We start from the raw sequence: 27,345 nt of genomic DNA on the forward strand, positions 1-27,345 counted from the left end.
TGTTGATATTCCATTGTTCGTTTTTGATATTAAAAAAACTGCGACTCTTGTATATAGCAGATATTTTAATTAATTTTTATAGATGGAGATCTGAACACGGTGAATTCAATTTTTCAAAAAAAGTTTCAAATTTGATAGAAGAGCAGACTTCAAGTTGAGATTATTGCAATTTGAAAAACATGTAAACTTTCCGGACTTTATTGCATAGCCATATATTAATGAAAAATCACTAAACACAAGGAAAAGATTTAGTGCACATTGTACACTTTTTAGCACCAGTCTCATTATCCTTTTTCGACGGACCATCTCCAGAAGAAATGTGTTGTTGCGACTCCTCCGACCGTGGCCTGTGCTGTTGCTTTTTTACCCGGGCGCGATCTTTTCTTTACGTTTCTTCATTCAGGGCATTCTGTGAATTCCTCGATTTCAAACACGCTAAAGTCATTAAAAATTAAAACTGTGGCCAAAATTTCTGCGAGAGAAGCAAAATCATGTACTTTTCATCTACAGATTTTGAGTCAATTTTGACGGTTTTAAGTTCAAATTGCGTGATTCGTTCTTATTGGATGATCCCGCAACGATTGGAAAAGCTCAGACATAACAAACGATCGTCTAAAATGTCCAGCCCTAATAATTTCCTAGCGTTTTTTTTTATTTTTTAATTTGTCTTGAAGCTGCAAATTAAAACCTAAATCGAGTTGATAAATTTATAAAGTCAAGATCATTTATTTCTTTCATAATATTTTGACAGATTGTTGCAGCTTTATTTAAAAATATTTTTTATTGTTTGTTTCCTAATTTAAATATTTTTAATCGTAGTAAGCGAATATTAGAAAAGAATAAGGTTCTCATTTTTAAATTAAAACAATTTTCTTTTAGAAATGCAATAGAAGGGCTTTTTAATCTTAAAATAAATCAGTCACATCTGAATCAACATGTGCATAGATATCTTCTAAATTCTACAACATTAAAAAAACAGATTGCAAAGTCACTAAAAAAATTTCCCGAGTTCAGCATAAAACATTATACATAAGAACAAAATTGATGATCCTTTTCTTCGCATCTCTCCTCCGTACAATGATCCAATTTCCAAGAAGCAGCAACACCTCACAAACCAGCAGCACAGTTATTCCGCTAACATTCAAGCCTCAAGCACTATTTTTTCAAAAACAAAATGTGTGTAAAAATTAATTTGTTTCATATTGAATAAATGGCTAAACAGCTTTTTACCTCTCAGAGCCGCAAATGCTTTTTGTAGCATGCTTTCCTCTCGTGCCTCTTTCTCGCTTGTGCAGATGGGAATGATCTGCGGCACCTGGAGCATCGGTCAGCATCCCATTGCTGACATTTTGGCCGGTTCGCAGGAGAATCAGTGCCGCGCTCCGATTTTGACTGACGGCGACGCTCTTTCTTTTTATTCCTGGCCAGATCATTGCTGTCAAAATTCTCCTGAAATTCTTCATTTTGGTCGAGGGATGAGCCTGACAAGGAAAAATTCCAAATTTAATTAAATACTAACTCTTACTAACAATAAAACACGTGGCTTTCTTAATAATAAAAAAAAATTAAAAAAAAATAGAGAAAAAATTGGTCTGCGTACCGCACTATCACGAATTGCTCTCAAACTTTTGGCTTTTAAAATTTTTTCATTCGCGACAGCTGCCTACAAAAATTATTGCCACTTCAATGTTGGGCAAGACCGCAAGTTTACAAGCAACAATCAGGCATGGAAGGTCTTATTTTTTTAAGTAAAATTAATATTATCTCGTACTTTGCAACGGCTGATTCGTTCCCGCAGACTTTTAAAAAAAACTTAATCGCATCTCCTCCACCTGCATTCTTTTCAGGGTTCAAACGAGACTGACAACGCGGCCCATAACTCGAAATCTGCCTTTGATAGAAATTCCTCTTGAGCCAAAAAATGTCCTTTCTTATCCGAGTTATTTTTAAAGAGTGATTATATAATTTTACAAAATGTAATTCCAGCCCGTGAACTTTTTTCGGCTAAAATATTTCCGATTTTCTTGCCTAAAAAAATTATCATAAATAGTGTAATATTCTTGATGCGCAGAGATGCTTTAAAAGCACGAAAAATAAGTATAAACTCATGATTTGAAATTGACATTGTTGAGTTAAATTATTAAACCTTTAGTAGGAAGTAGGACGGACTGCTCAAGTCAAAAATTATCCAATTGTTCCACCAATCAACCCTATCATTAAAAATTTAAAAATATAGATGTGCAGATGATTAAGGGAAAAAATGAAAATTTCATGGGAGTAGGGAATATTTCAAAATTAAATTTTTTTCATTTAAAATTGGGAACTCTGTTGAAGGGGTGGTTAGGGGAGGGTGGAAGGGACGTCTGAATTAAACCCAGTGAAAATGGTGACAAAGAAAGCATCAATTTTATTATTTTTGCGTGTAAAAATCCTTAAAAAATTAAAGCTGTTGCAAAAATTGCTACTATTAGCAAAGCAAAATGATGACACTTTTTCATCTACAGATTTCGAGTCAATTTTGACAGTTTTAAGTTCAAATTGCGTGATTCGTTCTCATTGGATGTTCCCGCAACGATTGGTAAAGCTCTGAAAAAAATTCTTTCCTTGCGATATTTTACCTTTTTAATTTGTTTTGTAACAGGAAAACAAAACTTAAATCGAGTTGATTAATTCATAAAGTCATGATCATTTATTTTCTTCATAATATTTTGAGAGATTGTTGCAGCTTTATTAAAAATATATTATTTTTATCTTGATTTAAATATTTTTAATCGTTATCAATCAATATCAGAAAAAGTAAAAGGTTCTTATTATCAAATTAAAACAAATAATTTTCTTTTAGAAATGCAATAGAAGGGCTTTTTAATTTTTAAATAAATCAGGCTAGTCTGCATTAACTTTTGCTATTATAGATAACTTTAATTATAACACATAACAAAGCAGATTGCAAGGTCAATACAAAAATTTCCTTAGTTCAGCATCAACAAAACATTAAACATCTCTCCTCCACACAATGATCCAATTTCCAAGAAGCAGCAACGCCTCACAAACAGTCGGAAAAGCAGCACAACATTCAAGCCTCGAGCACTATTTCAAAAACAAAAACAAAAAATAAAAGTCAAAATTAATTTACGTGCAATTGAAATGGCTAAACAAAATTTTTACCTCTCACAGTTTCAACTTTGTTTTATAGCATGCCTTGCGCTCGTGCTTCTTTTTGGCGTTGCGAGAAGGAAATGTTTTGCGGCACATTGAACACTTCGACGGATTTTCTCCAGAAGAAATGCGTTGTTGCGGCTCCTCCGACCGTGGCCTGTGCTGTTGCTTTTTAAGCCAGGCGCGATCTTTCCTTTCCCGTTCTTCCTCGAGGAATTCTGGGCATTCTGTCAATTCCTCGATTTCGTCCACAGATGAGTCTGATAAAACAAATACAAAATTTCAAAATAATTCCAAATAAACTGTGTATTTTAAAATGCGGCAGATTTTCAGGTTTAAAAGGGAAATAAAAAAAGTGCCAGAGAGAAAAATTGCTCTCTTCGCTTCAAAATTGACCGCCGCGTGAGTATTGAACAGCTCAGACTTTCTTAAACGCAACTAAAAATTAAATCGATATACTGATTTCACAAGCAACAATCAGGCATGAAACCCAAAATTGTTTAAATTAACAAAATTAATATGAGACGCTCTCATACTTTGCAACAGATGCAGTTTCGTTGCCGCAAAATTATGTCGTGCAACTGGAAAACGTGCACCTGCACTCCTCTTAAAGTGCGAACGAAAAACTAAATCGACAACCCCCGCCCGGGTGCCACTCGAAATCTCCCTGCGATATAGAGATATTCTTCTCCAGCCAAATAGTACCCTTTCTTATCTGACAATGAGTAAATTTTCAAGAGGTGAAGAATGCTTCTACTTTTACGAAAAAAAATTAAAGAAGGAAAATCCCAAATTGTGTGTTACCTGCTTGTGGATCTTCATACTCATACTCCTCATCCTCACCCATTGATACATAATCGCTAGTGCTGTTCATGTTTTTCAATTTTTTCAAATATTCCTGATTGCGTTAAAACGAAATTCAGTAAAGCTATGGATTGCGGTGGATCTCGTACGAACAGCGTGCTGCGTCTGTTAGGAAGCAATGCGTTGTTTGAAGCGATGTTCTTTCAACAAGCTTCTAAATCGGACTTTGGACTCAGGTCTCATTCAACAAAACGTTATGATTTTGTTTAATAACAAATATAATTCTCGGTTGCTGCTCTGCCCTTTGATTCCCTCTACTTTTTGTGTTTACAAATATTGACTAACTGTAAGTAACAAACAAAATTGTAAAAATTATCATGGTTTTACTTTGATGTGAAAAGTCCCCTTAATACTCAATCTGCCCCTCCCCCAGAAAAAAGTGCGAAAAATAAACATCAATACCGGAAATATTTTAATTGAAGCAAAAGATATCATTTTTTTTTAATAACAATAAATTCTAGGGTAGGTTATATAAAAAATAGAAAAACTGATTTTTATTCCCCACGGCAAAGAAGCAGGTCATCAATTTCAGGGCAGTGGTATTTTTAGTTTTGGAGATTTTCTACATTTTTTATTTTTTGCACCTTCTAATCTCGGGTTTTAATTATTTAAATCGTAAAAACTTTCCACCGTTAAACTCGTCTTAACCTCCCTTGACCAGCTAAAGGGTTTAGGAGGTGCCTATTCTCCACCCCCAAGCGCTAAAATATTTTAAAAACCGAGGAAAATTCATTTTTTCTATTCAAATTTTAGCAGGGGGTTAAAAGGGGTGGACGATTAGCACCCCCTAAACTCTTCAGCTGGTTAGGGTAGGTTCAGAAGTGTCTAACGGTGCTTAGTTTTGTAAATTCTGACGGTTCAAATTCGAGATCTGAAGTTTGAAAAAAACGAAAAAAATCGTCATTTTTGTGTTTTGCCAACATTTTTGCAACTCCAAATCTCGGGTTCTAAGCGTCAGAATTGCAAAAATTAACCACCATTATACTCATTTTGACTTTCCCTGACCAGCTGAATGGTTTAATGGGTGCTTATCATCCACCCCTAATCGCTAAAATATTTTAAAAATCGAAGAAAATGCTTTTGACTACATTTTTGCTGATAAAATTTCAGCAGGGGGTTGAAAATGGTGGATAGTTAGCACCCCTAAACTCTTCAGCTAGTCAGGATAGGTCGAAACGTGTCTAAGGATGCTTAGTTTAGGAAATTCTGATGGTTGGAACCCGAGATTTAGAGTTTGCAAAATACAAACAGGTCGAAAAATTCGTGATTTTCGTGTTTTGCCAACATTTTAAAACTCCAAATCTCGGGTTCTAATTATCAGAGTTGCAAAAATTAACCACTTTTAGACTCGTCTTGACCTCCACTAACCAGCTAAAGTATTTAAGGGATGCTTACTCCCATCCCCTTTCAACCCCATTGCTACAATTCTGATAAAAATGCTTCCTCTTGGCATAAAAAAAATGCTATAATTGTGGAATAGGCTTGAAAGCAGTTTTATTTGCGATTCTGTCTGGAATTCTGCGATTTCTGAAAAAAAATCCACTGCATCGCTTGAAAAACTGATTTTTTTTCCATTTTTTCCGTAATTTTACCAAAGTATGAAATTTTTTTGGATAATTAAGTTCAAAAATTAAATTATGTGTTTTTGAATCCGATTTATAAATTGAGAAAATGTGTTAAAAAGATGTCTCGTAATGACGGGAAATATTCCTTTTTGTTTCCAAGACTCGCAAAAAAATTGAACATTTTTTCAACAACTCGTGTGATTTTTGAAACTCCAAATCTCGGGTTTCAGCCATCAGAATTTTAAAAATTAACCACCGTTGGACTCGTCGTGGCTTCCCTTGACCAGTTAAAAGGTTTATGGGTACATAAACGCTCTCAGCCTCCACCACTTATAAATTACTATTCTTCAACCCCCTTAAAAAAGTGTGAAACATTTTATAGCTCTGCGCCGGGATTTATGCATCAATTTAAAATGTATTTTTCAGTTTTAGTTTTGTATACCGCCAAAATTAAGAATTAAGAATGCCCAGGGGATTTTTTTTCGATACCAGTCCGGCCCTGGATGAGACAACAAACTTCTTTATTTTTACTAATCAAACAAGTTTCTTGACTTGCTCAGTCTGTACTTTGGACTTCAAACTATATCTGACGAGATGATTTAACCAGATCCAAATTTTCTTTATGAAAATATTAAAATTTGAAATTTAAAGTTATTTTCGTTTACAGAATTAAAAAAAAATGAAATTTTAAAATGCATCTGACTGAATTTCCTGGCAAAAGAATAGTTTTAACATCGAGCAAAATTAACACCACATAATATTTGTTTATATTAATTTATATTTAATCTATTAATAATCAGTTTCTCATTTGTTTCATAATTATAAAATTTTTAATTGTAATAAGTGAATATTGGGAACATATTAAAAGGTTATTTTCACATAAAAACACAAAAATATTTTATATATAAAATAGAGGATAGTCTTTATTCTTTAAAAAGATCAAGTCTCATCAGTCTAAATAAACAGTAGCTTTTAACAAAAAAATAACAACTAAGTAATACATTTCCTCTGCCTCTCGCCTTCCACACTGAAATCCATTTTCCGAAATTCCATTCTGCCGCAATCACACAAACGCAGTCAACCACCCTCTCGTCGTTCGCACTTCAACCCCTATTACGAAAACAATTATGTAAAAATTAATTTTTGTGTGCAATTGAGATGGCTGAACAGGTTTTTACCTTTCAAAGCTTTAAATGCTTTTTGAAGCACGATTTTCTTTCGTGCTTCTTCCTCGAGTGTGCAGATGGAAAATATTTGCAGCACATTGTACATTTCTCGGCCTCTCGGGGTTGCTTTTCCATTTCACTTCACCTGCCGGCGAATCTTCTTGGCATAACCGGGCATAACAAAAATGCTATGATGCGGGATAGCGCCATAAACGTTTTATATGCTATTCTGTTGGTTAATCTGGAAAAGTGCGGGTTTTTTATTGCAATCTCTAAGAAAAAAACGTACTACATCGCAAAAAAAACTGTACTTTTTCGTTCTTTTCGTAATTTTACGTATTTTTAATGCTTTTTCCAAACTATTAACATTTTTTTATAACTATTATACTATGTTAAAAAATGCATTTTTTTAAAAAAGATTTATAAATTTAAAAAATAAGTTAAAAATGAAAAGAAAAAATATTTTTTTCGTTTGCACTTGAAGGCTCGTAAAAATTGGAATATTTCAAATTTCATGCTTTTTCAAGCTCTAAATCTCGGGTTGTAGCCATCAGAATTGTAAAAATTATCCACCGTTGGACTCATCGTGACTTCCCTTCACCATTCAAAAGGGTTTGGGGTACTTTCGCTCACCCTCCACCGCTAATAAATTGCTACTCTTCAACCCACTTAAAGAAGTAAAATATCTTATTGCTCTTGTGGGATTTTTGTTTTAATTAAAATTTATTTTTCTATTTTAGTTTTGTAGAAAAGCATGGGGTGATAATTTAGAAAATGTATTGGTCCATTGAAAATATATTTAAGCCCGCTTTGGGGGTGCAAGAAACCAAATAAATAGAAAATTTCATATATTTTTTTTTAATTTTGCGAAAACCGCTGAAATTTTCTGCTTGATATTTTGCGAACTTGATTCGATCAGCTTGCCCACTAGCATTTGGGGCGGGAGGGGGAGGGGGCGCCAAAATTAAGAATGCCCCGGTGAATTTTTTTCGATGGCAGTCCGGCCCTGGATAAGACATCAATCTTATTGATTTTTGTTCAATAAACAAGTTTGTTGGCTTGCTCGGTCTGTACTTTGGACTTTCAACTATATCCGACGAAATGATTTGAAAAGATCCAAATTTCCTTTATCAAAATATTAAAATTTTGAATTTCGAATTGATTTTCCTCTGTATCTTTTTACCTTTAATGAAAAATCACTAAAAACAAATGAAAATTTGAAATCCATCTGAGGAACTTTACTGAATTTCCATGATTCTGATTCCTATTAAAGTCTTGGGCTCTATAATAATTTGAGTTTTAACAACAAATATATTTTTTATCTAAAACAAAAAATTTAAATTCATATTTACTCCCGAAATATTTTTTCTCTTTTGTTTCTTATTTTTAGTATATATTAAATTTAGTTACAATAAATAATTATGGGAAAAGTTATAAGCTTCGTAAAATTTTCAGATTAAAAATTTTTAATTTAAAAATGAAATGAGGGGCTAAAGATTATTTAAATTAAAACAAACACTGCGATTTTACTTTTAAACAATATTTTTATTTTAACAAAAACTCTAGATTAACATTTATTGAAAAATGTACACGAGATCAGTCAGCATCATGATTGTAGGACAAATATGAGCGCCTCTTCTCTGCCTTTCGCCTCCACACTTTCATCCATTTTCAACAATTACTCCAGCCGCAATTACACATCTTCACTCTTATTCTGCTCAAAGGCAACGTCATTCACATTCGCGCGCATCTCATTCGCTATTTAAGAAAACAAAATTATGTCAAAATTAATTATATTGAGATGGCTGAACAGGTTTTTACCTCTCATAGTTTCAGTTTGGTTTTGTAGCACGCTTTCCTCTCGTGCCTTTTGTCTCGCGTTGGCAGACGGAAACGATCTGCGGCACATGGAGCATCGGCGGTCAGCATCATTGCTCACATTTTGGCCGGTTCGCAGGAGAATCAGTGCCGCGCTCCGATTTTGATTCACGTCTGCGCTGATTCTTCTTATTCCAAGCGCAATTTTTGTTCTCAAACGTTTCCTCCATGAACTCAGAACTCTCCTGAAATTCTTCATTTTGATCGAGGGATGGGCCTGACAAAGAAAAATTCCAAATTTAATTAAATATTAACAAATATGAATGGCTTAACTTTTTAGTGACAATAAAACACGTGGCTTTCTTAATAAAAAAAATAAAAAATTGGTCTGCGCACCGCACTATCACGAATCGCTATCAAACTTTTGGCTTTTAAAATGTTTTCAGTCGCGACAGCTGCCTACAAAAATTATTGCCACTTCAATGTTGGGCAAGACCGCAAGTTTACAAGCAACAATCAGGCATGGAAGGTCTATTTTTTTTTTAAATAAAATTAATATTATCTCGTACTTTTTGCAACGGCTGATTCGTTCCCGCAGACTTTAAAAAAAAAAACACTCAATCGCATCGCCTCCACCTGCATTCTTTTCAGGGTTCAAAAGAGACTGACAACGCGGCCCACAACTCGAAATCTGCCTTTGATAGAAATTCCTCTTGAGCCAAATAATGTCCTTTCTTATCCGAGTTATTTTTAAAGAGTGAAAAATGCTTCCTAATTTTACAAAATATATAATTCAAGCCCGTGAACCTTTTTTTTGGCTAAAATAATTCCGACATTCTTGCCTAAAACATCAATGTAATTTTCTTGACGCGCAGAGATGCTTTAAAAGCAAGAAAAAATAAGAATAAAAATCATGATTTGAAATTGACATTGTTGAGTTAAATTATTAAACCTTTAGTAGGAAGTAGGAGGGACTGCTCAGGTCAAAAATTATCCAATTGTTCCCCAATCAACCCTATCATTAAAAAGTTAAAAATATACAAGTGCAGATGATTAAGGGGGAGAAATGAAAATTTCATGATTGATTTCAAAATTCAATTTTTAACATTTTTCATTTAAAGTTGGAATTTTGTTGAAGAGGTGGTTAGGGGAGGGTTGAAGGGATGTCTGAATTAAACCCAGTAAAAACGGTGACAAAGAAAGCTTCAATTTTATTCTTTTTGCGTGTAAAAATCCTTCAAAATTAAAACTGTTGCAAAAATTGCTACTATTAGCAAAGCAAAATGATGACACTTTTTCATCTACAGATTTTGAGTCAATTTAGACGTTTTTAAGTTCAAATTGCGGGATTCGTTCTCATTGGATGGTCCCGCAACGATTGGAAAAGCTCAGATATCTTCCTAGCGATTTTTTTATTTGTCTTGAAGCTGGAAATTAAAACCTAATTCGAGTTGATGAATTTATAAATAAGTCATGATCATTTATTTCCTTCATTTATTAAAAATATATTATTTTTTTCCTAATTTAAATATTTTTAATCGTAATTAATGAATATCAGAAAAACTAAAAGCAGGTTCTCATTTTCAAATTAAAACAGACAATTTTCTTTTAGAAATATTATAGAAGGGCGTTTTAATCTTCAAATAAATCAGTCTGGTCTGCATTAACTAGTACAAAAGATAACTTTTAAATTCTTAATTATTACAAAGCTGATTGCATATTTCCCGAGTTCAGCATCAACAATATACATATAAAACGTAATAGTGCTCTTCTTCGCGTCTCTTCTCCACACAATGATCCAATTTCCAAGAAGCAGCAACGTCACGCAAACAGTCGGACCGCACCAGCACACTTACTCCGCCAACATGCAAGCCTCAAGCACTATTTAAAAAACGAAAAGTCAAAATTAATTTACGTGCAATTGAAACGGCTTAACAGGATTGTTACCTTTCTCATCACAGCTTCAACTTTGTTTTGAAGCACGCCTTGCGCTCGTGCTTCTTTTTGGCGTGGCGAGAAGGAAATGTTTTGCGGCACATTGAACACTTCGACGGATTTCCTCCAGAAGATATGTGTTTTTGCGGCTCCTCCGACCGTGGCCTGTGCTGTTGCTTTTTAAGCCAATCGCGACGTTTCCTTTCCCGTTCTTCCTCGAGGAATTCTGGGCATTCAGTGAATTCCTCGATTTCGTCCACAGATGAGTCTAATAAAACAAATACAAAATTTCAAAATAAGCCAAATAAACTGTGTATTTTAAAATGCGGCAGATTGTCAGTTTTAAAATGGAAATAAAAAAGTGCCAGAGAAAAAAATTGCTTTCTTCGCTTCAAAATTTACCGCCGCCTGAGTATTGAACAGCTCAGACTTTCTTAAACGCAACTAAAAATTAAATCGATATACTGATTTCACAAGCAACAATCAGGCATGAAACCCAAAATTGTTTAAATTAATGAAATTAATACGAGACGCTCTCATACTTCGCAACGGCTGCAGTTTCGTTGCCGCAGGCCTTTAAAAAAAATTCAGTCGTGCAACTGGAAAACGTGCCGCCCCTGCACTCCTCTTAAAGTGCCAACGAAAACTAAATCGACAAGACCGGGTGCCACTCGAAATCTCCCTTCTCCAGCCAAATAATTCCACCCTTTCTTATCTGACAATGAGTATAAATTTTCAAGAGGTGAAGAATGCTTCTACTTTTACGAAAAAAAAAAATTCAAGAAGGAAAATCCCAAATTTTGTGTTACCTGCTTGTGGTTCATCATACTCATACTGCTCATCCTCGCTCATTGATACATAATCGCTAGTGCTGTTCATGTTTTTCAACTTTTTCAAACAGTCGTGATTGAATCAAAACGAAATTCAGTAAAGCTGTGATTGCGGTGGATCTCATGCAAACAACGAGCTGCGTCTCTTAGGAAGCAATGCGTTGTTTGAAGCAAATTTCTTTCAACAAGCTTCTAAATCGGACTTTGGACTCAGGTCTCATTCAACAAAACGTTGGATTTTTGTTTAATAACAAATATAATTCTCGGTTGCTGCTTTGCCCTTTGATTCCCTCTACCTTTTGTGTTTACAAATATTGACTAAGTAACAAACAAAATTGTAAATATTATCATGGTTTTACTTTGATGTGAATTCTAGTACATTTTAATTTAATTTAAACGGAGTAAAGTCCCCTCAATACTCAATCTGCCCCTCCCCCAGAATGAAAGTGCGAAAAATAAACATTAATACCGGAAGTATTTTAATTGAAGCAAAAGATATGATTTTTTTATTAATAACAATATATTCTAACATTTTATATAAAAAAAAAAGAAAAATAAATTTTTATTCCCTACGGCAAAGAAGCAGGCCATCAATTTCAGGGCAGTGTTATTTCTAGTTTTGGAGATTTTCCACTTGCAAAAATTAAAATTTTCGATTTTTTAGTTTTTTGCACCTTCTAATCTCGGGTTTTAATTATTAAAATTGTATAAAATTTCCACCGTTAGATTCGTCTCAACCTCCCTTGACCAGCTAAAGGGTTTAGGACGTGCCTATTCTCCACCCAAAAGCGTTATAATATTTTAAAAACCGAGGAAAATGCATTTTTTCTATTGAAAATTTAGCAGGGGGTTGAAAGGGGTGGACGGTTGGCACTCCCTAAACTCTTCAGCTAGTCAGGGTAGGTTGAGACGTGTCTAATGGTGGTTAGTTTCGGAAATTCTGACGGTTCAAATTCGAGATTTGAAGTTTGCAAAATACGAAAAAAATCGTCATTTTCGTGTTTTAAATTATGCGTTTTTGAATCCGATTTATTAATTGAGAAAATGTGTTAAGAAGATGTCCCATAATGACGGGAAATATTCCTTTTTGTTTCCAAGACTCGCAAAAATTGAAACATTTTGTCAACCCCCTTGAAAAAAGTAAAACATTTTATAGCTCTGCGCCGGGAATTATGCATTAATTTAAAATGTATTTTTCAGTTTTAGTTTTGTATACCGCCAAAATTAAGAATTAAGAATGCCTAGGTGAATTTTTTTTCGATACCAGTCCGGCCCTGAATGAGACAGCAATCTTATTGATTTTTACTAATCAAACAAGCAAGTTTCTTGACTTGCTCAGTCTGTACTTTGGACTTCAAACTATATCTGACGAGATGATTTAACCAGATCCAAATTCCCTTTATGAAAATATTAAAATTTGAAATTTAAAGTTATTTTCGTTTACAGAACTAAAAAAATGAAATTTTAAAATGCATCCGGGGAACTTAAACTGACTGAATTTCCTGGCAAAAGAATAGTTTTAACATCGAGCAAAATTAACACCACATAATATTTGTCGAAAACTAAAAAGCTCAATTTATATATTTAATTTATTAAAAATCAGTTTCTCATTTGTTTCATAATTTTACAATTTTTAATTGTAATAAGTGAATATTGGGAACATATTTAAAGGTTCTTTTCAAATAAAAACACAAAAATTCTTTTATATATGAAATAGAGGAGTCTTTATTCTTTAAAAAGATTAAGTCTCATCAGTTTATAAATATTTTAGCTCTTAACAAAAAATAACGACAAATTAATACATTTTCTCTGCCTCTTGCCTTCTACACTGTAATCCATTTTCCGAAATTCCATTCTGCCTCAATCACACAAACGCAGTCAACCTCCCTCTCGTCGTTCGCAGTCGCTCACTTCAACCGCTATTACGAAAACAATTATGTAAAAATTAATTTTTGTGTGCAATTGAGATGGCTGAACAAGTTTTTACCTTTCAAAGCATTAAATGCTTTTTGAAGAACGATTTCCTTTCGTGCTTCTTCCTCGAGTGTGCAGATGGAAAATATTTGCAGCACATTGTACATTTCTCGGCCTTGGGGTTGCTTTTCCATGTCACTTCCCCTGCCGGCGAATCTGCAGGGAAATCGCGCTGCTTCGATTGTGCATTCCGACTGCGCTGTTGCTTTCGAATCCAGGCTCGTTTTGGACTTTCCAGCTCTTCCTCCACAACATCGCAACTCTCCGTAAATTTGTCATTTTCGTCCTGGGATGAGTCTGACGCGAAACAAAATTTTACAATTTGAAACAATACCATAATTGAATTCTACAGTACATTGAAATTTGGTTTAATTGAAGAAGCATCCCTTCAGTTTCACCCCTAGAATAAAAGTGATGAATACCGGATATTAATTAATTGGACTTTTCAATAAATAACAAAAGATTTTTCACATTTTTAATTTTTCAAATTAAATAGTAATTGTTTGGCCCAACAGCAAAAAAATCAGGTTGAAAATTTTAGACAAGTGTTATTTTTAATTTTTTCGATTTTTTTCATTTTTTCAATTTTTTCATTTTTTCGATTTTTTTTGTTTTTTGCACCTCCAAATCTCGGGATCTAATTATCAGAATTGCAAAAACTTTCCACCATTGGACTCATCTAAAGCTCCCCTGAACAGCTGAAGGGTTTAGGGGATGCTTACCCTTTACCCCCATTAGCTAAAATATTTTAAAAATCGAGGAAAATGCTTTCGAATACATTTTTACTAGTAAAATTTGAGAAGGGGTTGAAAGGGGTGGATAATTAGCACCCCCTAACCACTTTAGCTGGTTAGGGTAGGTTGAGACGAGTCTAAAAGTGCTTAGCTTTGGCAATTCGGATGGTTGGAACACGAGATTTAGAGTTTGCAAAATACGAAAAAATCGATAAATTTCGTGATTTTCGTGTTTTGCCAACATTTTAAAACTCCAAATCTCGGGTTCTAATAATCAGAATTGCAAAAACTACCCATCGTTTGACTCGTCTCAACCTCCACTAACCAGCTAAAGTATTTAAGGGGTGCCTAATCCCATCCCCTTTCAACCCCATTGCTACAATTTTGATAAAAATGCTTCTTCTTGGCATTACAAAAATGCCATAATATAAAAATGCGGGATATTGATTGATTGATTGATTGAAATTCAGAATAATTAAGAGAAAACGCGCGTTGTGTTTATACAGAAGAGAGAACGCACCACGATTCAGATTTGTGTTCACGCTTTAGATATTGGCGACACTCTTGCACCGCTTATTTTTTTTCCTTTTTGACGAGTGAGAAGTAAACTAATTGAATTTTAGCAAAATTAAATAACGCCCCTCACTTGGCATAATTAAGCGATTGCGGTGGAAATGGAAAGCACACAACGCTGTTATCAAAAAACGCGAGCAGAGGCGAGAGTGCGGATGCGGAGCGGCAATCGCCGACGCCGACGAGCGCGACAAGTGCCGCACATCCGTCTCGTCTGAATAAAAAGCGGTGAGCAGAACATTTGTTTGCCTAATCGAGTTACTTTGTGCGTCTCGCTCGTCGCTCCGTTCACAATTTTCTCGAAATGGCAATTGCGCTTTTTGCTCTCGGCTATTTTTGAACAGTTGAAAAAGTTGCAAGCATGAATTTGTTCTCGTGCGCCATTTTGTTGCTCGGCCTTTCGTCCCTGGCCGCCGCCGCCAACTTCACTCAAGTCTTCGAGTGGCCGAATGAATTGGACCACGAGTGGCCCTCCGTGGAAAGAAGGGCACAGGCCTTGAAAGATGCAACTTTCAATCCAAAGTATTTTTATCCTCGTTTCATGGCTGTCTACGGATCGAGGATCTTCCTCAGCCTTGAGAAATTTAATGGCGTTCCGGTGACTCTGGTGACTATGCCGACGAGCAGCGCGTCCTCCGCACCCCCGAAGCTCACTCCGTTCCCCTCGTGGGACGTGAATGTAAGTAACAAAAATAAATGCTATATTCGTTGCATATTTTAAACTGGAATGATAGTGATTTTTTTATTTAAAAAAATGAAATTTCATGTAAAGTTAACCCTAACCGACCTATTTTTTCCATGTACATCTGACCAAAAGTGCCCCAAAATCCAATTTTTCGAATTTTACCGGTTACGCCCTCTTTTTTTAGCATAGGAAATTAATTGCTTCCGGGGTGAGAAAAATTATGAAAATTTAATAGTGAGAAGATAAAAAATAGTGCTTTTAAGTCTTCAAGGAAATTTTTTATTTTTTTTAAAAATTGCAGATTTTCAAAAGGGGTCTGCGTTTGGCTTCATTAAAATTCACCAGTTGATAGTAGCGTTAAATAATGCCTAAATTCAGAGAGCTGATTAAATTTCCAGTTTTCCTCCCCACTCAGCAAAATTTTCTCAAATTTTTAATTTTCGAAAAAACTCGTCTGAAAATTTCAGATGTCCGTTAAAGAACGTTTAAAATTTTTTTGGGAAAAATCAAAATACCCAAAATTAAGTTAATTTATTCAAGAATCATCTCAGAAAAAATGTTTCTTTCATTTTAATAATTTCAATGATTTTCAGAGGCAAACTCTGACCCTTATGGCTATCAGAGACTGCGTATAGTACAAATAAATTTTTTATTGATTTTCAAGGACAGATTCAATTGCTACCATGTGCGAAAATTTCAAATTTTTCTGATAATCAAAACGTAATTAAAATGATAATTGAGTTGCGCGCCGGCCACCTTCTGTAATGCAACCAGAAGCGACGGCGTGAAACGCCCCCCTCTCTTGGCCAGCAGCGCTGGGCGCTGACCAATCAGATTGTTTTTGCCAATTTTCTCCGAAATTTACAGCGCTGCACTATGTTTTCTCGCATGATTTGGAATCCTCTCATCGAGATCTATCGGACAGCCAGAGTCTTTTTTGGGGAAATGCGGAATTTCAGAGAAAATCGCGATTACACAATTCCGTTGAAAATTCTCCATTTAAAACAATGCTAAGTTTGAGGCCGATTTTCTCGAAAATTTACAGTTTTTTTAACTGTACATGCTTTTTAGGAACCAATCTGTATGTATGTTAAAGGATTTTGCGGGGAAATTCACTATCATTCCTCTTTAATTTGAGGAAAGTTTGTGCTCGTGCAAATCACTAATTTTCAGCAGGAAGATGTTAAAAAATGCAAATCGCTTTTCTCGGCAATTATTTTCCACACGGGGCGATTGCTTTAGGAACGCGGATTGTGTGCAGCCCCTTCATTTATAAAAGATTGTCCTTTTTTAAACTGTTATGGAATGGCTAAGGCACTGTTGGTTGTTCTCAGCCGTGTTAAAATTGGCGGCCTGTCCAGCTTTTGGTTATAGCAAAAAGGTCAAAATTTCAGTGCCTCTAGTTTCTTATCATCACGCGCCAGGGCTCGCAAAACCCACATTTATCCGGAAAAACCCAATGCAATGAAAAACCTTTTCGCGGTGCATTTTTATTGAAGATAAAAAATTCTCACGATGGATGACCAAAAAATTGGGACTTTAAAAAATCAGCATGAATGGCATTTTCCTAAACGTTTGTCTTTTTTGGCGCTAAATATGATTTTTTTAATAAATTCGGAAAATAAAATGGTGGGTTTTTCTAGCTGATTTTTTGCTCAAAAAAGTGGTGCATTTTTTCGCGTTGCAAAATTGGTGAACCCTGATCACGCGTGCTTTTCCCCTCTGCCTGTTTTTGCAATATATTTTGTCGTTGCAGCAAAATAATTCGGCAATAGAAAGCCGATTTGCCTTTGAATTCATTTTCTGTTGTATTTCTGAAACGCCGTCAGAAGCTGTGACCCTTCGTTACACGCTTCGCTTTTAACCGCATAAATTAAAATAAACGACTCGGAATATTGGCTTCTAAAGATCGCTCTTGTAAAGGTAAAAAAAAAACTGAAAAGAGATCTGAATTGCATTTGAATGAGTGTCGCGCAGGAGTTTTGATTCATTTTCACGTTTTTGCCCTGCGAAATTTTCTGCAAATTTGAAGAGTTTGATTGTGTTTACGTGATTTTGCGTTTAGAAAAAATAAATGCGTAGAGAGTGAAGCAACAAATTAATTTTTAATTCCTTTTTGCTGCCAGAGAGGCCAATCCGCCACACGCAAGTTTCACTCGTGATTGCGCGCTTCATTAATAATCCATAACTTTGCGTTGGTTCCAAATTTTCAGTTAAAAATAAAATAAAATTTTATGAAGGGATTAGTTAGGAGCAAGCGAGGCCGATTTTCTTTTCGCCGCACGAGCGTGGCCCGTATTTTGACCCAATTTCACCTGATAAAAGTCCCTTTTTTGTCTTCGATTTAAAATGACGCTAAAAAAATGCTCAAATTTATTTATAATTTTGCTGAGATTTTCGCTAATTTAATCAGAAAACTGAACGCTGGTCTGCAAATTACCGCGAGCACTTTTAAATTGTTGTGAATGCGAAGCGCGTTTCATTTATAGTTACGTCTTTGGCCGCTGCACCAAATTTAAACATTTTGTGGAACTCTTCTAGTTTAGAAGGAATGTTGAAAAATAATGCGTTTTTCTTCGACATAAATTCTCTTTTCTGTTGATAATCTTATTTTAAAATTGGATAGAACGCAATCGAATGTCGAAGGAAACCCTTTTTTGTTGAGTTGCAGTCGAAAGAATATAAATTTTAGCTGCAGAAAGTAGAAAATGGTTAGCGCGTCGCGAAATAAAAAAATTTACCGTTTGACTCGACTTTAAAAGAGCCAATCAATTTCTCTTTTTGCAGGGAAAAGAAGGAGACTGCGACAAAATTGAAGCAGCAAGAGGGATGGAAATAGACTCGGTTGGAAGGCTGTGGGTGCTGGACAGCGGTAGCTACAATTGCAATGCCAAATTATGGACGATTGACTTGGTCAAAAAGGATCACATCAAACTAATTCACCGGTTTTCTTTCCACTATTTTATGCACGATTTGGTGATTGATGAAACTGCCAACGAAACCTTTGCCTACATCTCGCGGTGGAATTATCAAAACATTGTCGTGTTTAGTTTGGAGCAAAATAGATCTTGGATCGTGGACACGCCACAAAAACGTGTTCTTTCCATTGCGCTGTCTCCTAAGGAGCGGGAACCGAGACCGAGACAGCTCTACCTCAGCGAATTGAACTCGAATGAACTGTATTCAATTCCTGTCGCCGCACTAAACAACGGAACTCGAACTGCAAATGCGAAAGCAATCGGAAAGTGGACTGCAACTGATTCGTGTAGAATGCTGATGGACAACCACGGCACCTTGTATGCCGCCTTTTGGAGGACACACTACATATCTTCTAAGAACACTTCCCAGCCGTTTCAGGGGCAACGTTTTTACGAGGTAGGTCACAAATTTAAAGAGGAATGATAGTGGATTTCCCCGCAAAATCCTTTAACACACATACAGATTGGGTCCTAAAAAGCATGTACAGTTAAAAAAATAGATACATTTTCGAGAAAATCGGCCTCAAACTTAGCATTGTTTTAAATGGAGAATTTTCAACGGAATTGTGTAATCACGATTTTCTCTGAAATCCCGCATTTCTTTAAAAAAAGACTCTGGCTGTCAGATATAGATCTCGATGAGAGGATTCCAAATCATGCGAGAAAACATAGCGCAGCACTGTAAATTTCGGAGAAAATTGGCAAAAACAATCTGATTGGTCAGCGCCCAGCGCTGCTGGCCAAGAGAGGGGGGCGTTTCACGCCGTCGCTTCTGGTTGCATTACAGAAGGTGGCCGGCGCGCAACTCAATTATCATTTTAATTACGTTTTCATTATCTGACAAATTTGAAATTTTCGCACATGGTAGCCAATGAATCTGTCCTTGAAAATCAATAAAAAATTTATTAATATTATACGCAGTCTCTGATAGCCATAAGGGTCCGAGTTTGCCTCTGAAAATCATTGAAATTATTAAAACGAAAGAAACACTTTTTCTGAGATGATTCTTCAATAAATTAACTTAATTTTGGGTATTTTGATTTTTCCCAAAAAAATTTAAACGTTCTTTAACGGACATCTGAAATTTTCAGACGAATATTTTTCGAAAATTTTAAATTTGAGAAAATTTTGCTGAGCGAGGGAAGAGGGAAAACTGGAAATTTAATCAGCTCTCTGAATTTAGGCAGTATTCAACGCTACTATGAACTGGTGAATTTTAATGAAGCCAAACACAGACCCCTTTTGAAAATCTGCAATTTTTGAAAAAATAAAAAATTTCTTTGAAGACTTAAAAGCACTATTTTTTATCTTCTCACTATTAAATTTTCATAATTTTTCTCGCCCCGGAAGCAATTAATTTCCTATGCTAAAAAAAGAGGGCGTAACCGGTAAAATTCGAAAAATTGGATTTTGAGGCACTTTTGGTCAGATGTACATGGAAAAAATAGGTCGGTTACGGTTAGCTTTACATGAAATTTCATTTTTTTTAATAAAAAAATCACTATCATTCCACTTTAAATTACTTTGAAAAGAGCATAATTTTGAAGCTCGAATTTTTTGTGAAGGCGGGTGTTTGGATCCTCGTTAAATTTTTATCCCTCGCAAATTATTTAGCGCTCTGACAGTTCAAATGAGAAAAATTGAAGTGATTCAAAATTATATGTATCTATTTTTCTGCACAAACCCTAGAATTAAATATATTAATCCATAGGTGAACATGTTCATTTTTTTTAAATTTTTTAAATTTTCTTGATTCAAAATTATTTGTAGATATTTGATATGCTTCAAAATAACTTTCTTCAATTAGCCAATTGAATATAATAGCTAAGAATTAACTAATTTTTTAATTCAAAACAGGAAAAAAAGGAAAATTCTATAGTCTATGGCGGAAATTTTTTGCTTTAAGAGTGTGCGAGTAAAAATTAAAAATCGCGCGAGGAGGAGAAAGAATTTTTGGCAGAGGAAATAGAAATTTCGTTCGTTTTGAATAAATAAACTTTTTCTCGCTCTCGGGAAATTTTCAAAAACGATCAAAAATTTAACCCTGCGCTGCATTTTAATTAAAATTTTATCAATTTCACTAAATCATCGAGTCGGTGCATTGCTTGGTTTTAGGTCGCTGGACTGGATTCTATCTGGCCCTTTACTTTTGCCTTGGACCAAAGTGGCAATTTTTGGTTGACGGTGTATGATAACGAAAAGAAGCCAAAATACAGGCTTTTGAAGGCTCAAGTTGGTGTTAAATCCTACATCTCCGAGGCATCGCCAGGTAAGTTTGCTCTGAACACACACTACTTTTCAATTCCTTCCAAAATGAAGGAAAAAATCTCACTTTTCTTCGCGAGTATTTAAAGGCATGCAGCCAAAGAGCACTTTGCAACGAGTGTGTTGCTAAAAGCGACGAATCAAAATGTTCTTTCAAATTTTTATTTCTAGTTGCCAATTTCCATTTTCACCTTTTCAAATTTCACGCAGTTGGTATAATGTCAGATAAATTTAAGAATAATAATGGCGCTTACATCCTAAGGGATTTTATTAAGAAATTACACATTTATTATAAAATCGTTTGTTTTATTTTCAAAATTTGAACTCGACCGGTTTTTTTTTATTTTTCTATAATTCAAGGAGGAAAAACAAAAAATATTAAGGCACGTCCGCTGCGATTGCAGACTCAATCCAGCCTCTGTGCATTCTTCACTTAATACGTTTTTTTATTTGCTGAAAACCAAACTCGATTAAGCCAATCTAAAAAAAAGGTTTTATGAATAAATAATTTCCGACACGTCTATAGTAAATACAATTTTTTAGCACGTCAAAAGAAAAAATTGTAAAAGCAGCAGGATATTTAGTTAGTTGTAATTATTATTGTTTCAGTTACGCCCACCATTCCAAGCACCACTTCAATTTCCCCAAAGACCAAAACAACGCACAGAACGAACCAGCTTGTCCATTCCGACCACATAACTACTAAAACACCTGAGTCAACGCCCACTACTGCTCAACCTCGTCCCGAAATCGAACAACGACCGAAATAATTCAAAAAAGCGACGCCCCCAGCACGTTACTCCCAGAACTGGATCACTCTACGCATGATAACTTGTCCACTCCGACCACAGAAAAACCTTCAACGCCTGATGAGGAAAAATTGGAAAATTTCAAATTTGATGATATTTGAAGCTCCAAATCTCGGGTTGTAGCCATCAGAATTGTTAAAATTAGCCACCGTTGGACTCGTCGTGACTTCCCTTGACCAGCTAAAAGGTTTGGGGGTTCTTAAGCTTACCCTCCACCGCTAATAAATTGCTACTCTTCAACCCACTTAAAGAAGTAAAATATCTTATTGCTCTGAGGAAGTTTTGCATTATTTAAAATTTATTTTTCTGTTTTAGTTTTGTAGAAAGGCATGGGGGGATAATTTAGAAAATGTATTGGTCCATTGAAAATATATTTAAGCCCGCTTTTGGGGTGCAAGAAACCAAATAAATAGAAAATTTCATGCATTTTTTTTTTAATTTTGCGAAAACCACTGAAATTTCCTGCTTGATATTTTGCGAACTTGATTCGATCAGCTTGCCCACCAGTATTTGGGGCGGGAGGGGGCGCCAAAATTAAGAATGCCCCGGTGAATTTTTTTCGATACCAGTCCGGCCCTGGATGAGACAACAATCTTACTGATTTTTGTTCAACAAACAGGTTTGTTGGCTTGCTCGGTCTGTACTTTGCACTTTCAACTACATATATCCGACGAGCGGTGATTGGAAAAGATCCAAATTCCCTTTATAAAAAATATTAAAATTTGAAATTAGAAGTTATTTTGCTCTAATGAAAAATCACCGAAAAGAAATGAATATTTAAAATACATCAGGGAAACTTTTTACCACTGAATTTCCTGGCGAAAGTTTTTTATGGATGAGCAAAATAACATCATATATATAATTTTTGCCATTTAAATTAAAAAGCTCCATTAAAAATTATTTTTTCTTTTATTTGATAATATTGATATTTTTAATTGTAATTAATGAACATTGAAAAATTAAAAGGTTCTCCTTTCCAATTAAAAACAATTTTCTTTTGTAAATGAACTGATGGTCTTTTCATTCTTTATATTAAATCAGTCCAACCAGTCTCTACATAATTTCTAACAGTAATTTAATATAAAAAAACACCGATTGAAAGGTCAATTATACATAAATTTCCGTATCAGCAATAAAAATAAATACATTGCAGGGCAAGTGAGTATCAGAACTATAAAAATTACCCACCGTCAGACTCGTTTCAACCTCCCCTGACTAGATGAAATGTTTAGGGGTGCCTATAATCCACCCCCAATCTATAAAATATTTTAAAAACTGAGGAAAATTCATTTTTTCTATTCAAGTTTTAGCAGGGGGTTAAAAGGGGTGGACGATTAGCACCCCCTAAACTCTTCAGCTGGTTAGGGTAGGTTGAGACGTTTCTAAATGTGCTTAGTTTTGGAAATTCTGATTATTAGAACCCGAGATTTTAAATTAACAAAATACAAAAAAATTGAAAAATTCGTGATTATCGTGTTTCCCAACATTTTTGAAACTCCAAATCTCGGGTTCTAATAATCAGAGTTGCAAAAATTAACCAGTTTTAGACTCAATTTGATCTTCCCTGATCAGTTAAAGGGTTTAGGGGGTGCCTACCCTCCACCCCCAATCGCTAAAATATTTTAAAAATCGAGAAAAATGCATTCGAATACATTTTTTGTATTAAAATTTTAGAAGGGGGTTGAAAGGGGTGGATAACTAGCACCCCCTCACTACTATAGCTGGTTAGGGTAGGTCTAAAGGTGTCTAAAGGTGCTTAGTTTTGGCTATTCTGACAGTTAGAACCCGAGATTAAGAGTTCGTAAAATACGAAAAAGCCGAAAAAGTCGTGATTTTCGTGTTTTGCCAACATTTTAAAACTCCGAATCTCGGGTTTTAATAATCAGAATGTCAAAAACTACCTATCATTTGACTCGTCTAAATCTCCACTAACTAACTAAAGCATGTAAGGGGTGCTCACCACCATCCCCTTTCAACCCCATTGCTACAATTTTGATAAAAAAGTATCACGGTTTAAATAATTTAAATTATCCAAAACTCCTTCTAAATTACTTTTCTGTCCCTTTATTTCAACCAAAAACAGGCAAATAGTTTTAAAATTAGATGCGAATTGATTAAATAAAATATTCACGGAACTTGAAACATTTTAACCGGAATCTTCTCCTAGTAGCTGAAACAAGTACTGGAAAGAACTGAAACTGTGCACGGATGGGAATAGAAATCAAATCACAAATCATTTTCTTACCATTTATTATTTTTTTAAATTTGTTTTGCAACCGGAAAGTAACCTAATTAAAGTTGATGAGTAAATAAATTAATTAATTCCTGTGCAAACGGGCTAATGTGGTTCAAAGGGAACCAAAACTCATAAGTCGTTTCTGCTTAATCGGGATCTCGCGGGTATTTTATGGAATTCAATGAAAAGTAAAACTTTTGGTTGCATTCTCATTTATTTTGGCAATTGACATGGAAGTTGTAAGAGCAACAAGTTTAGCAGTGCAAACGTGCCAGCCTCTTTTTTTCCTTCTCGGCTAACCTCTTCTTGAAGTCTGTTAATTTTTGCCCTAACTTTTTAAGAAATTTTTCATAATCTTTTCTCTCTTGTTTCAATATTTTCCTCCTGTGCGCAGTTAACTCATGCAGCCTCTCTACTTCTTCGTCGATTTTTTTCCTTTTGGCCTTCGCGAGCTCCACTTCAATACGGAGTTCTTCGAACTCCTTCTTAAGATCGTTTATGCTGTCTCTTTTGTCAGCGGAAATTCCTGCAGCCGTTGATGATGATGATGGACCGGCTGAGCCGTTATTCCCGCCGTGCTCTTCATCATCCTGTAACAATAAATATATATTTATTTTACAACCGCGATCAAATGAGTAATGCAATAATTATCTGAAGGAAACCAAGTTTAAATTCAATGATACAAATTAAACCAGAATGAAGGATAGATAACAGGAATTTTTAGTTTTATTGTAATCATGAAAATAAAGGAATATTTTCACCCCGAGCGCGGTGGTAGTCTGCTGTTCACATTTTTCACGCACCTGTCAATTCAGCAAACAAAAGCGATCGCCTGCGAAGGAAAAATATCTGACCAGCGGACGAATATTTTAACTCCACGCAGCCGAAATATGTGCACGGGATAAATATTTATCTAGCACAAATATTAAAAGTTTGGCAAGAGATCTGAAATTGCTGCTAAATTTGTTTCAAAAAACTACAAGCTGGACCTGCGAAAAACCAATTTATTCCAATTCCCAACCCTGAGCAAATTAAAGTATTTTATGTATTAAAAAAAGGTTACTCACTTTCTGCTGAGCTGCTCCGCTTTCATTGTCAGAGACATCCATGGCTGCCAATCGTAATACAGTTCACTGCTGGTTTTCAAAGAGAAATGAGTAAAACGAGACAAATTTATTGCTGCAATTACCACCCTGAAATTTACCACCACCACAGGAAAACAACCTCAAACTTACTTCCCACCAATTTCGTTCCTTCCAGAAGCACCCTGTTTAGGGGAGGGTTGCTGCTTCTGAATGAGCTTTCGACTCGGGTCTCATTCAATAGAACTTTGGAATTTTGTTTAATAACAAATAAATGTCGGTTCCTGCTCTTCCCTCCACTCTTTGATGTGTTTACACATTTTATTTACTACAAGTAACAAACAAAATTATTAAAATTATCAAGGTTTTACTTTGCTACTTTTATTTTTGTGAATTCTGTAATACATTGAAATTTGATTTAATCGAACAATCATCCCTCAGTAATATCTTTCCTAGAATAAAAGTGCGAATATTTTAATTGGATTTTTCAATAAATAACAAAAGATTTTTTCTGATTTTTCAAATTAAATAGTAATTATTTGGCCCAACAGCAAAAAAATCAGGTTGAAAATTTTAGACAAGTGTTATTTTTAATTTTGGAGATTTTTTCATTTTTTCGATTTTTTTGTGTTTTTTGCACCTCCAAATCTCGGGTTGTAATTATCAGAATTGCAAAAAACTTTCCACCATTGGACTCATCTAAAGCTCCCCTGAACAGCTGAAGGGTTTAGGGGGTGCCTACTCTCTCCCCCCATTAGCTAAAATATTTTAAAAATCCAGGAAAATGCTTTCGAATACATTTTTACTAGTAAAATTTGAGAAGGGGGTTGAAAGGGGTGGATAATTAGCACCCCCTAACCACTTTAGCTGGTTAGGGTAGGTTGAGACGAGTCTAAAAGTGCTTAGCTTTGGCAATTCTGATGGTTGGAACCCGAGATTTAGAGTTTGCAAAATACGAAAAAATCGATAAATTTCGTGATTTTCGTCTATTGCCAACATTTTAAAACTCCAAATCTCAGGTTTTAATAATCAGAATTGCAAAAACGACCCACTTTTAGACTCGTCTCAACCTCCACTAACCAGCTAAAGTATTTAAGGGGTGCCTAATTCCATCCCCTTTCAACCCCATTGCTACAATTTTGATAAAAATGCTTCATCTTGGCATAACAAAAATGCTATAATGCGGGATAGCGCTATAAAACAGTTTTATTTGCGATACTGTTGGTTTCTCTGGAAAAGCGGGGTTTTTTATTGAAATATCCCTGAGAAAAACCCACTACATCGCAAGAAAAATATTTTTTCGTATGTTCACGCATTTAAAAATCACGAAATTAATGCCAATGAAAATTTGATATCCATCTGAGGAACTTAACTGAATTTCCATGATTCTGATTCCTCATCAAGTTGTGGGCTTAAGAATAATTTGAGTTTTAACCATAAATATTTTTTATCTAAAACAAAAAATTTAAATTTTTACTCCCGAATAATTTTTTCTCTTTTGTTTCTTATTTTTAGTATATATTAAATTTAGTTACAATAAATAATTATAGGAAAGGTTATAAGCTTCGTATAATTTTCAGATTAAAAATTTTTAATTTAAAAATGAAATGAAGGGCTGAAGATTATTTAAATTAAAACAAACATTGACTTTAGTTTTAATCATTAATTTTATTTTAACAAATATTTTAACAACCAATCAGTCTCATATTTGCATATTAAGAAAAATCTAGATAAACATATTGAACACGAGATCAGTCAGCACCAAGATTGTAGGACAAATATGAGCGCGCCTCTTCTCTGCCTTTCGCCTCCACACTATCATCCATTTTCAACAATTACTCCAGCCGCAATTACACATCTTCACTCTTATTCTGCTAAAAGGCTCACATTCGCACACATCTCATTCACTATTGAGAAAACAAAATTATGTCAAAATTAATTATATTGAGATGGCTGAACAGGTTTTTACCTCTGTCACAGTTTCAGTTTGGTTTTGTAGCATGCTTTCCTCTCGTGCCTCTTTCTTGCATGTGCCGACGGAAACGATCTGCAGCACATGGAACATCGGTGAGCATCCCATTGCTGACATTTCGACCGGTTCGCAGGAGAACCTTTGCAACGCTTCGATTTTGACTGACGGCGACGCTCTTTCTTTTTGTTCCATGCCAGATCATTGCTGTCAACATTCTCCTCCGTGTCAGAAATCTCCTTTAATTCTTCATTTTGATCGAGGGATGAGCCTGACAAGGAAAAATTCCAAATTGAATTAAAAACTAACAAATATGAAAAAGGCTTAACTTTTTATTGTCAAAATTTTGATATATTGCAATAAAACGTGGCTTTTTTAATAATAAATTATTTTGTGTACCTTCTTGGGTTTCTTCGTACTCCTCTTCCTCGCTCAGCGCATAGAATTCTGTATTTTCGGTGTTCATGTCTGTAAATCGGAAGGTCGGATTGCGATATGTGCCGTGCGACAAACGTCCTGCTTCTGATACGATTCAAGCAATTTTCTTTCAACAAAAGCTTCTAAATGAACTTTGCACTCATCTGTCTTATACAACAAAACCTTGGAATTTTGTTTATTATATATAACAAATATTTATCGGTTCCTGCTCTACAATTTTCTGTTTACAAATTTTATTTACGACTAATTAACAAACAAAATTGTCATG

The 27,345-nt window shown here is 34.9% G+C and overlaps 1 protein-coding gene across 1 annotated transcript; it reads left to right on the plus strand.

The window, feature by feature from the left end:
* The first annotated feature begins 14,848 nt into the window (after positions 1–14,848).
* LOC135946155 (protein yellow-like) lies at positions 14,849–22,476 on the plus strand. The gene is made up of 4 exons (XM_065494230.1): positions 14,849–15,294; positions 18,088–18,675; positions 20,394–20,547; positions 21,153–22,476. The coding sequence occupies exons 1-4, from the start codon at positions 14,977–14,979 to the stop codon at positions 21,311–21,313; spliced, it is 1,221 nt and encodes a 406-aa protein (XP_065350302.1). The 5' UTR covers positions 14,849–14,976; the 3' UTR covers positions 21,314–22,476.
* The last annotated feature ends 4,869 nt before the right edge of the window (positions 22,477–27,345 follow it).

The sequence above is a fragment of the Cloeon dipterum genome, chromosome X (genome assembly GCF_949628265.1).
Source record: "Cloeon dipterum chromosome X, ieCloDipt1.1, whole genome shotgun sequence".
NCBI classification, from domain to species: domain Eukaryota; kingdom Metazoa; phylum Arthropoda; class Insecta; order Ephemeroptera; family Baetidae; genus Cloeon; species Cloeon dipterum.

Coding starts and splice junctions, on each gene's coding strand:
- LOC135946155 (XM_065494230.1), top strand. CDS start 14,977: ATGAATTTGTTCTCGTGCGCCATTTTGTTGCTCGGCCTTTCGTCCCTG. Junction 18,676..20,393: donor AGGGGCAACGTTTTTACGAG/GTAGGTCACAAA, acceptor GCTTGGTTTTAG/GTCGCTGGACTGGATTCTAT. Junction 20,548..21,152: donor CATCTCCGAGGCATCGCCAG/GTAAGTTTGCTC, acceptor TTATTGTTTCAG/TTACGCCCACCATTCCAAGC.